Source organism: Haliotis cracherodii, unplaced genomic scaffold (genome assembly GCF_022045235.1).
Source record: "Haliotis cracherodii isolate W230 unplaced genomic scaffold, xgHalCrac1.p SCAF_18, whole genome shotgun sequence".
NCBI lineage: Eukaryota > Metazoa > Mollusca > Gastropoda > Lepetellida > Haliotidae > Haliotis > Haliotis cracherodii.
This window is the reverse complement of record NW_027266273.1, coordinates 24389939-24406555: the sequence shown is the minus strand read 5'-3', so window position 1 is coordinate 24406555 and position 16617 is coordinate 24389939. Positions and strand designations below refer to the sequence as shown.

The window sequence follows — 16617 nt, the reverse complement described above, 5'->3', positions numbered from 1 at the left end:
TTCATATGACTTAAGCCCGGATAAAAATACATCCATTTTCATGGTGGTGCGTTTTCAATGCTGTTCAGTATATTGTTGTAATGCAAAGAAAACAAATAAACATGTACCTGACGGGCATATACTTAAGGCGATCATCGCCCCCAACAAAATTTAACCTCACATAACAGCTTTGCAAGAAACCCGAATATCCCCTTAAAATGCATTCGAAAAATTCTAGGCTATTATTATATCGAAAAGATAGACCTCGCCCCAATAAAAACTGAATTATGTATAATCAACATGTAGCATTCTAGATTCAAACCCTTTACTACAGACGACTTAGTTACATTAACAAAATATACTACCCAAAACACTATTTTCTTCGGAGACCCCGATGCGCCCATTATGGGGCACCAAAGGTTATACTGATAAGTAGGGAAGACTACTGAAAAACTGGCTTGCCAGCAACAATTCGATAACGCTTAATGATAACCAATCACCACGTTATCCAGCCCATCTTCAAAACCCAACAGTAGTGGATATTACAGTAATCCGAACAATTCTCTTGACCGTGAAGATTCCGGGGTAGAATAGGTATTTTCAGCAACCCATGCTTGCCGTAAAAGGCAACTATGCTTAAACGGGATCGGGTGTTCAGGCTCGCTGACTTGGTTGATGCATGTCATCGATCCCAATTGCGTGGGTCGATGATCATGATATCGATCACTGGATTGTCTGGTCCAGACTCGATTATTTACCGACCGCCGTCATATAGCTGGAGTGCGGCGTTAAACAACAAACAAACAAACAAACAAACAAAACCAAAAGAAGAAGCTTGGACGTTCACAACGACATCCGGGGCAGTGACCACTGCCCCAAATATAAAAATCATTAAATATATGTTCTAAACCCATACCAGCTACTGATAAATCTTTAGGCACCACTCAGCAAATACGTTTCAATTAAAAAAAAAAGAAAAATGACAGCTACTTACAAAACTATGCAATCAAACAGACACATACAAAAAACACGACACAGATATTGACACATTCAACAATAAAACACAACAAACATACTCAAATCGACCAGAATACAGTCTAAATAATTAAAAATAATTAATATCCATAAACTGCAAACAGCTATATTTAATGACACACACAGCCTGAGCCACGGGTCAAGATGACATCAGCTCCATCGTTTTAAACAGAATACCAATAAAAATACAAAATCCATAATACAATTACATAATCTTTGAAAATCTGTGCTTAACTCTTGCTGTCAAAATTTGTATAATTTGCTAAATTTCATGGAATACATCTATGGCGTTAATCACCTGTTATAAAGAATGCAATTGTTCAACAGACAATATTTAAACACTTGTTATCAAATATTTGTCTTTCTACAATATAGATAACCTAGGTGTTGTGTTTAAGCAAAATATCTGGAGATTGATATACTTTTATAAAATGCGAAAGTAAAGACTAAAGCATGGACACAAATGCGATCCAGAAAATCTAACGGCGGAACTCTGCGCTTTTGAATGAAAACAGTAACATTGAGCTTGGTCTCTCCGGGTGACAAGCTCCTCGCAGCGATTGCCCCTTCGCGGAGCTCTCTATACTATTACTGAGAGTGTATCGAAGGTGTCACGCGCTGGGAAGGAGCTTGGCCGGGCGAATATGATCTAAGATTAGCTGCCCCTGAGTTATAAATAATGTCACGGTCATTACTATAGCCTCCAGACACCTTCCATGTTTTCCTCCTCAAATTATCAAAAAGGTATGTTGGTTCATATTTCTTCAGCATGGTCTCGGATACAAATATGTTCGACTCCATAGTCATGTGGATCGCTGACGCGATTTAGAACATTTCTGACGTGAAATCTTTGATGCTGTCTTCGTGTTTTCGAAGTGTCAATTTGAATCACACAGTAGCAAAATGAAATATCAAAGTTTGAACATAAAGCATGTTATTTGTTTGAAAGATATCTCTGGCAATGTATGCCTCAATCTAGGATGAAGATAAAATAAACTTACTACAGGTATGGGGTTATGTTAGATTTACAACAATCTTACGATATCTTAGGGCTACGATAGTTTCGAGAATAGGCTACGATAGAAAGAAAAACATAAAGGAATCTGACCAAAAGACGTAAAAACAAGAGACGAGGAATATCCGTTCCATATCGGTTACCTTGTTCCACTGGAACCCTTAATCTTATCAATATTTACATTATAAACAAATGCCTCATTTCGCCATTTGCAAAAACAAATGTCCTTATATAATTCCATTTAATGCATAGATCTATGACAATATTGGGTACGATGATATGCATCAACCATGTCAGCGAGCCTGACCACCCGATCCCGTTAGTCGCCTCTTACGACAAGCATAGTCGCCTTTTACGGTAAGTATGGGTTCCTGAAGACCTATTCTACCCCGGATCTTCACGAGTCCAATTAGAATATAGACAACCCAAATACTTTGGACTGTATCTAATAATGAATCTAGTAGATGAGTAATTCCCCACTTTGTCCTATTATCTTGTTGATCTTTCTGGGTTTATGTATGTACAAACCACTAGCACACCCTTCTCTACATTAAATACGGACTTGGCAATAAGTACGAACACTGCATCCACACATCCTCTGTGCACATATTTAGAGAGAGAGAGTTCTGTATTAGAAGGGTAATTCCCCGGAGTGTATGCCATGTGAATGTATTCGGGGTGCTTTAATTGTAAAACATTTATAATCCTATTGTCATATTGCCTTAAATAACACATAAAGTTACTGTCTTCTATTTTAGTAATGAGACCACATTCGTTCCAAAACAGAAGAAAGTGTTGTTTTATGCAAATTGTGTGAATGGCTGGTGCTAACTTTTAGGGCAGGACATGCTTACCGTTTTCGCGAACACCTGGTGTCATCACTGATTTTCAGTGGCCCATACATAAAATTTCCGCATCGATTTGCCCTTTACGCCAAGTGGAATCTGTTTCGGCAGAAAATCTAAGCTGGTTATCCTCTTGCATTGGCAATTTATATTATAGTAACAGTGATCTGGATGAGGCCACACCTCTATTTCCCACGTCTTTTGTCTCTGCTACGAGAAGGCCTTCTTTCGGAGGTATCACTATTAGTATTTCTGATACTATCAGAGGGATGTCAAGAGGTATTGATGTAACTGGGATTATCATTCCCATTTCGGAGTATTTGATCTTTCACAAATAGTTTACCATATTTGAAATAACCAAATGTCCCTTGCTCTTTCAACTCTTTAGTCTTAACATGTGGGTCAAATGACTACTTAATGCCCCTTAATGCCGAACGCCATACAAGGTAACAACAAGTACCATCTTTTAACGTCTTTTGGTATGATGCTCCCGGGGATCGAAGATATAGTGCAGTATATCACCATGTAGTGTCTGTAGTAAAGTATATCACCATGTAGTGTCTGTAGTGCAGCATATCACCATGTAGTGTCTGTAGTGCAGTATATCACCATGTAGTGTCTGTAGTAAAGTATATCACCATGTATTGTCTGTAGTGAACTACTGTAAAACAGGAAATTAATGCGAGCAGAATATCAATGTGAAAAATGCGAGTGACGGAAGGTGGTATTCATTTTATGCGCAGTAATTTTGTACCATCAAAATGAGGAAACAATCAACAAACGAAATAAATCAATTCAGTATTATTTACTTGTATTACTTCAAAAACAATTATATCAGATCATTACAAGTTGATAGCAGCCAGTGACAACAAACAGTCACAAAGGTAATAGATAAATAAACAAAATAACAAAGTCACCTACACAAAGTGAAGTTGAGTAAAGGTCAGTTCACATCCTGTCAAGCAGCCCAGATTTGCGCCAGCCACGAATGATCCCATCAGTGTCCTTTACAAGCGTGTCGCATTAAATTCCTGTTTTACAGTATTTTAAAAGCAATGTCCACCCAACCGTCAACCTCAAGGGCATTACTATTAACAAGGTGAAATGATACGTATCATTTTCTTGGTTATTGTCTGTTAAACCCGGCTACGCACGACCGAAAGGTCGTTCTTTGTTTACCTATTTTAACTGCACATAAATGTGGTCAACCTGCTAAATTAATTGTGTAGGTTGGCTTACGTTTCTCATTCTCAGCGGCTTCGACCTGAGAAAGGCGGTTTAATCAGTTTAAATCTTGTCTTTTAGCGTATTTTGTGAGTGAGTTTATTTCAGTAAAGAGGCCACCGGCCCATTATACAATATTGATACAGTGGATTACAACAATAGCAGGCGCCAGATAATATAAGTGATATACATAGTGAAACAATTGAATTATTGCATACATTTAAAAAACTGTTGTCGTTTCTTAAAAGAAAGAAAAATATATTTAGCTAATTTATTAATCACATGTTCATTTTGGCAAGACATAAGAGTGCAACATTTCTCAAATGAAGGTTGTGAATGGTAATACTTAGGTATAAGACTATTTCTCAGATCTGAGTAAAATTGACATTAAATGCAGAAATGATACTCAGTTTCAATTACACGGACTACACAAAATGGACGTAAGCGTTCATCTCTAGAAAGACCAATTTTTCTTCCTTCTTCAAGCATTAGGTTATGGCTAGAACAAAGGAAAGAACTAAGAGCAAAGTGATATACTCTAAGAGGTATTGATGTTAAATATCTTTCTAATACAATGCATGGTTTAATTTGTGAATACATTGTAAGTTTGGAAAATGTTTTTAATTTACTTAACCAAGTTTGCTGATCTGTATCTACATTATTTACATTTGGAACATCTTCATTACACCAGACAGAACCAAAACCATACGATGATAATAATTGTTTTACATGAAAAGCCCAACATTCAATACCTTTATCCGCCAAGGACACTTGATATTCATAGACATTTTTCAAAATAGGATTATCAGTTTGAAATAACAATCTAGTCCAATATTTAATAATTTTCATGTATTGATTTACTTTAAGTGAATAACGACCTATCTCCCCCCTTGCAACCATATTAGGTGTACTCCGTCTTAAATGTAAAAGCTGTTTATAGAAATTGTCATAGAATGTATTAATATCAGGTGAAGGATGAACCCCCCAGACTGCCATATAACACGATTTGTAGAAGCTTGACATCAAATCAATGAGTCAAAACATGTAAAAGTAACTTCTGAAAATCGATGATGCTTGTTTTTAGTGACTGAAAAACTTTATTGGCCTTGAGTGTTAGAGTTTTCTGTGTATTAAACCATGAACCAGAGCTTGAAAGATGTACACCTAAATAGTTATACACTGAAACAATTTCAAGCGGACATGTATTTAGAGAAAATAATTCATATTTCTTTAATCGACTGCCTTTGCGAAAGACAATTACCTTGCTCTTGACATTATTTATTTGCAGCTGCCATTTATCACAATATTGGGAAAGTTTATTTAATCTCCTTTGAAGACCAATAACTGTACTATCTATTACTACAATGTCATCTGCAAAAAGCAGCATAAATAACTGTAGAGTACCTATACTAATACACCATTGCTTATCTTGTTGCAAAAAATCTACAATGTCATTGATAAAGAATGAAAATAAAAATGGTGACAACTGGCAACCCTGTCTAACTCCAAATGAACAGTCAAAGAATTTAGTAAATCCAGAATTCAGAGACACGCATCATTTCACATTTTCATACATATTTTTAAGTAATCTAACAACAGAACCTTTAATATTACCAGTCCAAAATTTGTACATCAGGGCACTATGTCACACAGAGTCAAAGGCTGCTTTCAAATCAATAAAGGCACAGTATAGTCTACCTTTATGTAATCTTAGATATTTATCAATAATAGTTCGAAGTATAAATATATTATCCACAGTTTGAAACCCCTTTCTAAATCCTGCTTGTTCAGGGATAATAACATTTCCATCAGTTGCCCAGTTGGTGAGTCTAGTACATATATTTTAGAAAAGATTTTGCCAGATATTTCTAAAAGAGTAATAGGTCTGTAATTGCTAGGGTCATTTACATTACCCTTTTATGCAAAGAAAGAAAGTCCACTCCTCTGGATAAGTACCAGATAATAAGATTTTATTAAACAAGGATAATAGCATTTCAAAACACATGGATATATAAACTCACTCACTCTTTAGCGTATTTTGTGTGTTGTCTCCTGTTTGGACGATTTCGCTTGAAATGTCCTGGTTGCCTGCATATCCAGCACAACTGAATGTTGGCACCGCCCCTTTCAGTCTGAATTGCATTTATACTGGGTCTATATGGGTTCTGCAATTCCTATCCATGTGTTACAATCGTAACATGTCTGAGAACGGGCATGGTCTACCTCCATTGGTTGCTCTGTTCTAAACGAATTTGGCACATGTCTATTTGCTTTAGGTTTCCCTATTCTTAAATTGGACCTTGTTCTTAAGTTGCGTTCATGCATTTCACAGGTTACGGCTGTGGCAAGGTTTGGAGGGATCTCTCATATTACCTTCAGTTTTACATAGAACTAACTGACGTTTAATGGCTTGTCCATGGCCATTATGCCCTACTCCTGCAAAAGGTTCTTCAGCTAGGTTAAACAGCTGTTCCGCGAATGATTTAACACTTTTGATTAACTTTTTTTTAACTTTCCCCAGAAAGTAGTTCACCTAACTCCTGACTAGCAATTGTCAGAAAAAGGTTTGAAGACCTACCAAGGATCACTCACCCAATGGCTCGATCTGATTCGGATGTCAACCTGGCTTCTGAGCTCCTTTTCATCCAGTTTGGGGGATCCAGGGCCTAGATTTTCGAAACGATCTTAGCCCTAAAATTATCGTATTCATTGTAATTCCTGATTTCTGATTAATGAGTGAGTGAGTTGGGTTTAACGCCGCTTTTAACATTATTCCAAATATATCACGGCGTGTCAGCTTAATGTGGGAGGAAAGCCCGAAGTCATGCAGGTCTCAGACGTTTACCACTTCGGTGAAACCCACGAGCACTGGTATGGTGCTGACAAATCTAGAAACATAATTGGGGCGAACCGGGATTCGAACCCACAATCATAGGTTTCTGGTGTGCCCAAGGGACGCAACTCTGCACAGCGAATCGCGGTGCCTTAGACGACTGGGCCACCCGTGCCCCCTGATTTCTGATTAGCTGAGTTGGTCACGTGTTGTTGCATTCATTTCCGAATGAATGTAAAAAAAAACAGCCACGCCCACTAAGGCGGACTACTTTTATTACAATGGAATGTCGAGGAATCAAACAGTTTGCGCATCGATTTTCGATTCAATGAACTGAAAAAGATACAGAGTAAATACTTAACTATATCAATTACATGATAGTTGGAATGAAATAGAAATTCAAATTGACAAACAAAGAAAATAATGAAGCTTGAGTATTCGGCGTCACAGCAGTAATCACTTGTTTGTATACATAATGGTCATTCACCTGCGAGTTCAACTCCAAGCATGGTTGTGGTCACCTTTCATAGTGGGCAGCTTTGACTGGCGGCAGCGATAGTATAGAGAGCTTCGCAAACGGGCTATCGCTGTGAGGAGCTTGGCATGAAAACTTCCGTCCCTTTAAACCGCGGACGATGACAGTACGTTATGGAAATTTCTGTAATGTTCTGTGTTATGAGGGAAGTATGTGGAACTTTCTAGTAGCTGGTTAGACCATGAAAGGGGAAAATAGCGTGTTTTCGTATCTCTCACGCATTTCATCGCTTTGGAAACAGCTTTCATGTGAGGATCTCTAATAATTCCTGCCAAGCCCATCTCGGAAGCTTGACCACTGTCGTTGCTGGGTGAATAAATATTTTTACTGACTTTTGCTATCACCACTGTATTTGTGTATTTGATACTCACCACTTTCATTATATTATATACTGTCATTGAATATTTTACTAGGACTCTATTGTGTACTGCCATTACAATTGCTGTGCAGTAGTTTGTATTGCTTTACAAACTTTGTTAATTTTGTTATACATTTGTTGATTGTATGGTACTTGTTGGTTGTTTCCTGGTTCAGCGCTAGGTTCTTTCAGGTACAGATTTTCTATTTGACCATGTTTAGTGAACAGTGTAAGTTTGCTGCTGATCGGTAAACAAGGTATTTAACCCCTTACCGTTCACTGTCCAGATATCAGAGAGAGAGAGAGAGAGAGAGAGAGAGAGAGAGAGACATTGTTGTTAACGCCGCACTCAGCACTATTCCAGCTCTATAACGGCGATCTGTAAATAATCGACTCTGGACCAGACAATCCAGTGATTAATATCATGAGCATCGATCTACGCAATTGGGATCGACGACATGCATCAACCAAGTCAGCGAGCCTGACCACCCGATCCCGTTAGTCGCCTATGACAGCAAGCATGCGTTGCTGAAGGCCTATTCTACCCCGGATCTTCACGGGTCTGTCCAGATATCAGGGATGGCATGTGACGTGTTATGTCCCTGGGTGTAGTTATTCACCCATTTCGCTGGACAATACGTGAACAGGACAAAATCATTTTCTAAATAAAGTCGGCCATGCCGTATTTCAATTATCTCACAGCAACTAAGACCCGTGAAGATCCGGGTTAGACTAGGTCTTCAGCAACCCATGCTTGCCGTAAAAGGCGACTATGCTTGTCGTAAGAGGCGACTAACGTGATCGAGTGGTCAGGCCCGCTGACTTGGTTGGAGCATGTCATCGTATCCCAATTGCGTAGATCGATGGTCAGGATGTCAATCACTGGATTGTCTGGTCTAGGCTCGATTATTTACAGATCGCCGCCATATAGCTGAGTGCGGCGTTAAACAACAAACAGACAAACAAAGTTTTTAGAAAGACCGACAGGATGCTGCTTGTAAACACTAGATAAAAAGGTCAGTGTTGACAAATCGTGGACAACTTTATATAGCAGGGCTTCTGTATCCGCCCTGGATATATCAATATTGACTAATGAACTTCCATGTCAGTGTAAACTGCCATTACCTCATGCTAGCTCCTTTGGTTGCCGGGCTGCACGCCATGCATCCATGAGCCTTTTGTGCTCTACAAACTCTTCAAAGGTGGTTTTCCCTAGCTACGCAGGCAGTAGTGCGCGCTGGCAGGTGACTTAATATTGATTCAGATGTATCTATAGGTGCGGCTTAAATACTGACTCCAGATCACTCACCGGTAGACATGGTGTGGTCGTAAAACTTAAAAACTCCCTTAAACTGTTCTGTTTTGTCATACAATATTGTGGAGAGATTTTGCACAGATCTAAATAGGATATAGATGAGATGGTTTCACTCACCCTTTTTATTTCTTACTGGGACGGGATAAATCAGTGGAAAGGAATTGTTTTTTTACCATTCTTGAACGATATCAGATCATCGACATTCCTGAAGCTTAAGTTAAACGTCAAATTGCCTTGTTTTGATTTTGACAATACAAGCATAAATTCCGATTTATATTAAATAAAGAAACAGATCAGTCAGAAGGGGAGCACAAATGGTGTCCATTGGAATTCCAACTTATTGCCTAAATGTCTTAACCCCCCATTTCACATCAGTGTTAAAACAAGAAGTCAGCATTTCGCACATTGTTTTCTCAGTAAACTTCAGATGGCTTTTGCTTTCATTTTTGAGAAATTGTCCTGACCCTTTGGAATAGGGATGGAACCTATAGTATGGTAACTACATTTAGATACAACTTTCCTCTGGATCAAGGAATTAAGTGATCCGTTACGTTTACAAACTTTTCACATTGGGCAGTCGGACTTTGAATGACAGCATTCTGCCTATGTCAATATCGTGCACTGGCTTAACACACTCTGAAAGACATTCATGACATATTGGTCCTTTTGGGTACAGTTTTGGTGCCGTCTGGTCAGTTCGCATCTACAGTAAGAAACAGCCTGTAATGTAACTGAATGTTTCTCATATTCCTTCCTATTTCAGATTTACCTCTTGCCACCTGTCAACCCCAGCCATAATGGTAAATTTCCGTCAATCGTCGCTGATGGTTTTCATGGGTGCTGGTGCCTTCTGCATGCTGGTCTTTGAACATGTGGTCCTGCCTCACTTCTCATACAGATTGGCTGATGACAGCATTGCTGTCTCTTCCATGTCTGCTGCCAGTGCTGATAAAACCCCAGGAAATGTAAATGATAAAATACGGTTTCAGGCTGATAGTAGCCAGACTCTAGCAAGCCCCAGTCCTGGTAAAACCTTAGTGTACAGATTCAACGGAAGACAGATGCAGCAGCTTCACGAGTTCTGCACTTGGACTGTCCACGTTGACTGTGTTCCTCTGAAGACACCGTCTGGAGAGACACCGATCCATATACACGACATCGTGGTTGATAAGTGGGTGTCTAAGGACCTAAAACAGAAGGGAGCGTGGGAACCTGGAAACATCAACCTCGTTTTGTCAGAATTAAAAAAAGACCCTGAACTTGGCTTCATGGATCTAGGATCTCATGTTGGCGCCTTCTCCCTGTCTGTGGCCAAGTTCGGGAGGAAGGTGGTATCTGTGGATCCGCTCATAGAGAATGTCCAGAGACTGTGTAAGTCTATTCAGAAAGGTGGCTTCACAGACAGGATGACCATCATATTCAATCCACTTGGAGGAAACCACTCCTTCGTGAATTTCATGCGTGAAGTTGGCAACGTTGGAGGGACAAGCGTTGTGGCATCGTCTGGGTCTTCTTCTAAATCCCCCTGTGAGGAATCAGCTGACTCGTATACTATCACTCTAGATGATACATTACCCTACCTGCCATTCAAAAAGGCCGTTTTAAAAATGGACATACAAGAGTTTGAATATTTTGTTCTCAGCGGTTCAAAAAGGTTTTTCAAAGAGATAGAAGTTCCTGCAATTCTGATGGAATGGGTACTTATGAGAACAGACATTAATGGGAAAAACCTGGTAGATTTGTTATTAGGATTGCAGTATTCTGCATATGCACCAAGTATCGGGGGTCAGAAATTAGACCCAAATCAGTACAAAAACTGGCCATTTGATGTCATATGGAAAAAATAGAAGTAGTTTAGACTTGCAGTTGCCTTATTTAAGTTGTCCAGTCGCCGCTAAGAATAATTCTAAATACTGATTTCTATCTTGGCATACCTTTAACCATTGCAATTGCGATTATTTAGGTTGATGAATGTTGACTGACTTCCTATTTGTATATTTCATTTCTCAGACAAAGATAATAATTTCAGATGTAGTCGTTTGAGTCAGTGGTAAATTCTTCTAAATTTCTTATACGTTTGCAATGATTCTACAATAATTGTTTGTCGAAGAATGTCCGGCCATTGAAACTTTGCTGCACGCCAATCCTCATAGTCTCAGCCAGGATAAGACAGGGTGACTCACTGTTTCAGATCTAATACATGTACATTGTAACCCACATAGAGAAGGTTGAATGAGTGACTGTTGTTTAAGCCGCAATATCCAAGCTATAAGAGCTATTATGGTGAACAAATGCGAACATAGGTCATTGATTGAAATCTTATTACGTTTGAGATTACTTGGCGAGTAACATCCTGGTTTCATTCATACGTGAGTCAAACACCCTCGATTCTGGTTAGCAGGTAATTTCCTGTTAGACGTTAGATAATTTAATCATAACATTATTCATTTAGGAAATAAACCTTTTCTATTAGGGAGTAATACCAACAAACTCTTACTCAACCTAAATGGAACATAAGTATAACTTCATAATACTTGAAATACTGTCAGTTAATAAATAATTCAAAACATAAATTCATGAAGCTTATTTTGTCCCTCGAACTGTAACAATAATGACAAGACCCTTTCAAAATCTAAAAGAAATTTCTGTATAAAGCAGAGTCGATTGTACAATTCGGACTATTTCATGATCATGTGTTTATGAATCACTATCCAGTAGTGATGATACCAGGTGTTCTTGTTTCCATGTTATTTTTCATGTTTCCCAAATCTGGGAAAATACATTCATTTAACAACGTTTTTCCGTCAATCGGATTGCAGCACAAACTGCATTCGCTTAACAATGTCATTTAGTGTGGCTATTTTGTGCATTTATTGTAAATAACTAGTTGAGAAGAGTTTGAATTTTTGTTGTATAATTATTGAGGCAATCTTTTTTTCATAACACATATCATATTTGGGATAATACTTTCACTTGGGATAACAAATTCTGGTACTTTTTGCGGTTGCGTCCCTTCCGAGCACATTGAAATTTATTTGTTTATATAGTAGCGAATATAAACAATAAACAAGAGTCCTGTAAAGCCTTAGTGAGTGAGTGAGTGAGTGAGTTGGGTTTAGCTCCGCTTTTAACAGTATTCCAGTTACATCACGGCGTGTCAGCTTAATGAGGAAGGAAAGACCAAAATGATGCAGGTCTGAGACCCATGAAACCCATGAGCACGGGTATGGTGCTGACAAACCGAGAAACATAATCGGTGCGAACCGGGATTCGAACCCAAAATGATAGGTTTCTGTAGTGCTCAAGGGACGCAACTCTGCACTGCGAATTGCGGCGCCTTAGACGTCTGGGCCACCCGTGCCCCTTGTACGAGCATCGACCAACGCAAATGGGATACGATGACATGCATCAACCAAGTTAGCGAGCCTGACCACCCGATCCCATTAGTCGCCATTAACGTCAAGCATGGGTTGCTGAAGACCTATTCTACCCCCGATCTTCACGGGTATCTGTGTGAAGAGATTCCGTCACATGACGTTGGAATTGAGGTAATGAATAATATCAGAACCCAAGAGAATACTTGATTGGCGAAACAAAACATTGTTTTCATTCAAACAACCTCTGTGCTCGTTATTTTCAAATTCCCAGTTTCATGTAGGGCCACTTAATGATGAGTGTCGTTATTGTATATAAGCTTGGCCTTTTTGTTCATTCACTCCATTCATTTATAGATATTTCTTTTTTTGCCCTTGTCGTAGAAGATGAAATAAATCGTTTAAAATTCAAGATATGAGTTGCTCCATATAAAGTGTGGTTTTACCATTACCCCACCATGTTTTCTGAATTCAGGAAGGTTTTGTCAACAAAGCTTTTGACACAAGAACATGAGGATGAAACTGTTGCAAATGACTTATCTGATACACTACCAGGTAGTAAAGGTGCACAAAACATTGATTCATTACCAGACCCGTTCAATATGTTTTAGACCCGTGAAGATCCGGGGTATAATAGGTCTTCAGCAACCCTTACTTGCCGTAAAAGGCGACTGTGCTTGTCGTAAGTGGCGACTATCAAGATCGGGGGGTCAGGCTCACTGACTTGGTTGATGCATGTCATCGTATCCCAATTGCGTCGATCGATGTTCATGTTGTCAATCAATGGATTGTCTGGTCCAGACTCGATTATTTACAGACCGCCGTCATATAGCTGGAATATAGCTGAATGTGGCGTTTAACAACAAACAAAGAAAGAAATAAACAACAAACAATATATTTCAGAAGATTAATCGGTTTTATGCAACAGATCTTTCTCCCAGAATCCATACTCAAATGATTCTCGTGCAACTCGACACATTCAGGTCAATCACTAGTCTGGAACCGCGTATGCTATTTTAAGAGTATTCTTTAGCTTCTCAGATCATTTCTTACTGAAATCTTACTGTGAATCTTCTATACGAAATATATAAAGCAAATAAACCTCCTTTAAGTGAGGCTGAATTTTGGTTTAAGATCATCATTTTCTTTTCAAACTCAATTATTTTGACAAACACAATCGGGGCTCACTTTAATTTTGGACAATTCAATGTTGTTTGCAAGAAAAGGTCGCATTTTTTGTTTTGCGAGTTACATCTATTTTAGTAAAACGGAGCTTTGATTGATTATTTGGAACAAATATCCCCTAGGAGTATAAGAGAATAGCATGTGATGACTGACTTTGTGCTTGAAACGTGCTCACATTCCGGGATTATGTAAATAAACATGTACTGGTTATCAGTGGTATAATAAATTGTTAGTATATGAATTAGTACCTCAATCCAAGGACTTTGTAGATAAATCATGTGGTGATTGACTATCCACCTAATAGAGGTTGACACAGGCATAGCATTCATTCCGAATCCTATTTGTCAATAATTAAATCATGCGGTTTTGACAAATATGAATGTGTATGAAACTGTTGACTCATGCACAGATTGCAATCCTATGATTTTGTAAATTACTTTCATGTGTTCATTGTCTGTGCCCTTAGATTCTGCTGGCACAAGTATAAGACGGATTCCTGTATCTGGTGACAACAAAATTTCACTTGCAGGAAGTGTATGAAAAAAACAGACCTAAAGTGCTTATATAGCTGGCATTCATAAAGAATTCCTCGGCAAAGACATTTTAAGAAAGGCTGCACTCTTCACATTCCTAACATTCATGCATAATGATTCCGTTCTCATTGTGACGTCATGCATGTCTATTAGCATAACACTAGGCACTTGATTATTCATAGAGCGCCTGTGGCAGGCGGGATAGGTATTCATTTTCTACTACTCACACCATCAACGTACAGAGTTAAAAAGTAAGAAATGAGAAGTAGTTCTTGAACAAGATCACACTTACCTGGGAGGGATGGGAGCCTTTGATGACAATACGTGTTCTAGTAGTAGAGCGTCCGCCCAGAGAGCGGAAGGTGGGGGGTTAAAAGATGGTTAAAAGATGTTTGCCGTAAAATGCGACTATGTTTGTCGTAAGGGACGGCTAACGTGATCGGGTGGTCAGGATCGCTGGCTTGGTTGATGCATGTCATCGATCCCAGTTGCGTGGACCGATGCTCATGATGTCGATCACTGGATTGTCTGGCCCAGACTCGATTATTTACAGACCGACGTCATATTCCTGAGTGCGGCGTTGAACAACAAAGAAACAAACAATCAAGCAAACAAAAGATTGCAAATAGTCTACAGTGTTTCCTGCAAACATGTGTTGCGTTAATGATCTGAAACAAAGCAAAATTGAACATTCAATATGATTTTTTCTTTACGTTGTCCAACTAAAGACAAATAATACACGTGCAATTACCAAGTGTGAAAAGAGTTTAAAGGTGTTTAAAAACGAAGAATTGAAAATTATGTAGAGATAGTTACAGTGGGGATGTTGAAGGCTTACATGTTTTTCTTATTTTGATATTTTAGCATTTAATAGTTTTTGAATCATAAAAATGACAAGGGGAAACATTTGATAGAAAAACGAACATGACATCACATAGGACTAAATATTTGTAATAAACCACAGTAACCTTTGAAATAAAAACCACTTGTCTTCCGACAGGCGGTGATCAAAGTTATTGAAGAAGAGAATTGCGTCGATACTGCTGATTCTGTAACCCCGGTAACGACCTAGGCCTAACGCCAGTGCATGGTGAGTGATCGATCGTCAGGTAGGTTGGTAGTTGGGTTAATAGCTACATCTGTATTGATCATGCCACGTTTGCAAACACTTTGGACCCATCATTGTATACATTGTCCGAGCTGTCCCAGGTAGGCCTAGTTTGAAGCTTAGTAATATCTTCCGGTCGTCTAAGGTAGGTTAGCAGAAGAAAAGAAGAAGAAAATATTTTATTGAGGTGTCGCATGATATACATACATAAGGACAAACAGTTAAAAACAATTGTTGTATATCATCCGGCCGATATGGCCTATGGGACACCAAATATCTCATAAGTACAAATAAAAGCACACAGTGTGCTAAAAAACACAAATGTTACCAAAAAATACATCTAAAATAAACGATGTAAAACGTGTAAGAGGCACGGGCGCGCGACATGTATCCCGCATTAAGTAAATGATTGGATAGATATAGGTAAATAAAATAGATGGATAGATACAACTACATGTGCAACAGTCATAGCAATGCGAGACAGACAGCGTGCGCCCGGGCCTTTGGCATATTACTAGTTATTGTAAAATGCTTTCTACGCTGAAACATCCGGTTCACTTAAGCGGCAAGGCTTGCCGATAATTCATCGCACTGCATTAAGAAGGCGAGCTGGTCAGTAGGGGTCATAGCCACAAACAATGGGTTAATTAAAGACGCTTGATGGAATATGTTATATCTTAGGTCTAAAGGTCACAAGTAACTAAAACGTGCGTTTCGTCCTCAACTCTATCTAAGTTACAAAACTTACAGGTACGTTCTGACAGAGGTGTTATAGGGCTAGAGAATCGCCCAATTTCAACTTCTAACGGAAGAGTGCCACAACGAAGTTTAGGTTAACAGCTACGGTTTGACCTGTTCCAGTTATTGTGGACATAAAAGGAAGTATGAAGCGTGTTCTTAAATAATCGAAATGCTCGGAGTTTATTACCGTTAGGCTGACCAGAATCGTTCCATAAGGCACTATGCCACCTTTCACCATCAATACTAATCAGTTTTTTCTTTAATAATCTGTAAATCTCTCGGTGAGACATGATAAACATCTAAACCAAGAAGCTGTAAACTATTAAGCATGTTTAGCACAGTGTTATCCCAGGATTTACTGAATTTTCTTGACCAGGTTTTAATGAGGCAAATCAAACGTTTGGGGGGTGCATTATTCAATTTTGACCAAAAACATGAGATATCGATTCTTTGTTTCTTTAGAGGTGATAGCCACCCCATTTCTGCGCGAGTCGCCAAGTTAGGGGTCTTGAGACCAACTCCCAAGTAGAAACGACA

At 38.8% G+C, this 16617-nt stretch overlaps 1 protein-coding gene across 3 annotated transcripts in view; it reads left to right on the top strand.

The window, feature by feature from the left end:
- Positions 1-16617, top strand: part of LOC139465431 (uncharacterized) — a 71389-nt gene that overhangs the window by 41519 nt on the left and 13253 nt on the right. The window contains exon 2 of one of the 3 annotated variants that reach the window (XM_071247143.1): positions 15232-15321. The exons of 1 other annotated variant lie outside the window; for it this stretch is intronic. Coding sequence is in view for 1 of the 2 variants with exons in the window: in XM_071247142.1 (XP_071103243.1) it covers positions 9937-10986 (1050 nt within the window). In the remaining variant the exon portion in view is untranslated. Of the gene's footprint in view, positions 1-9902; positions 12849-15231; positions 15322-16617 lie in introns of those variants that run through there. One more of the 3 variants, XM_071247142.1, reaches the window with a different exon arrangement.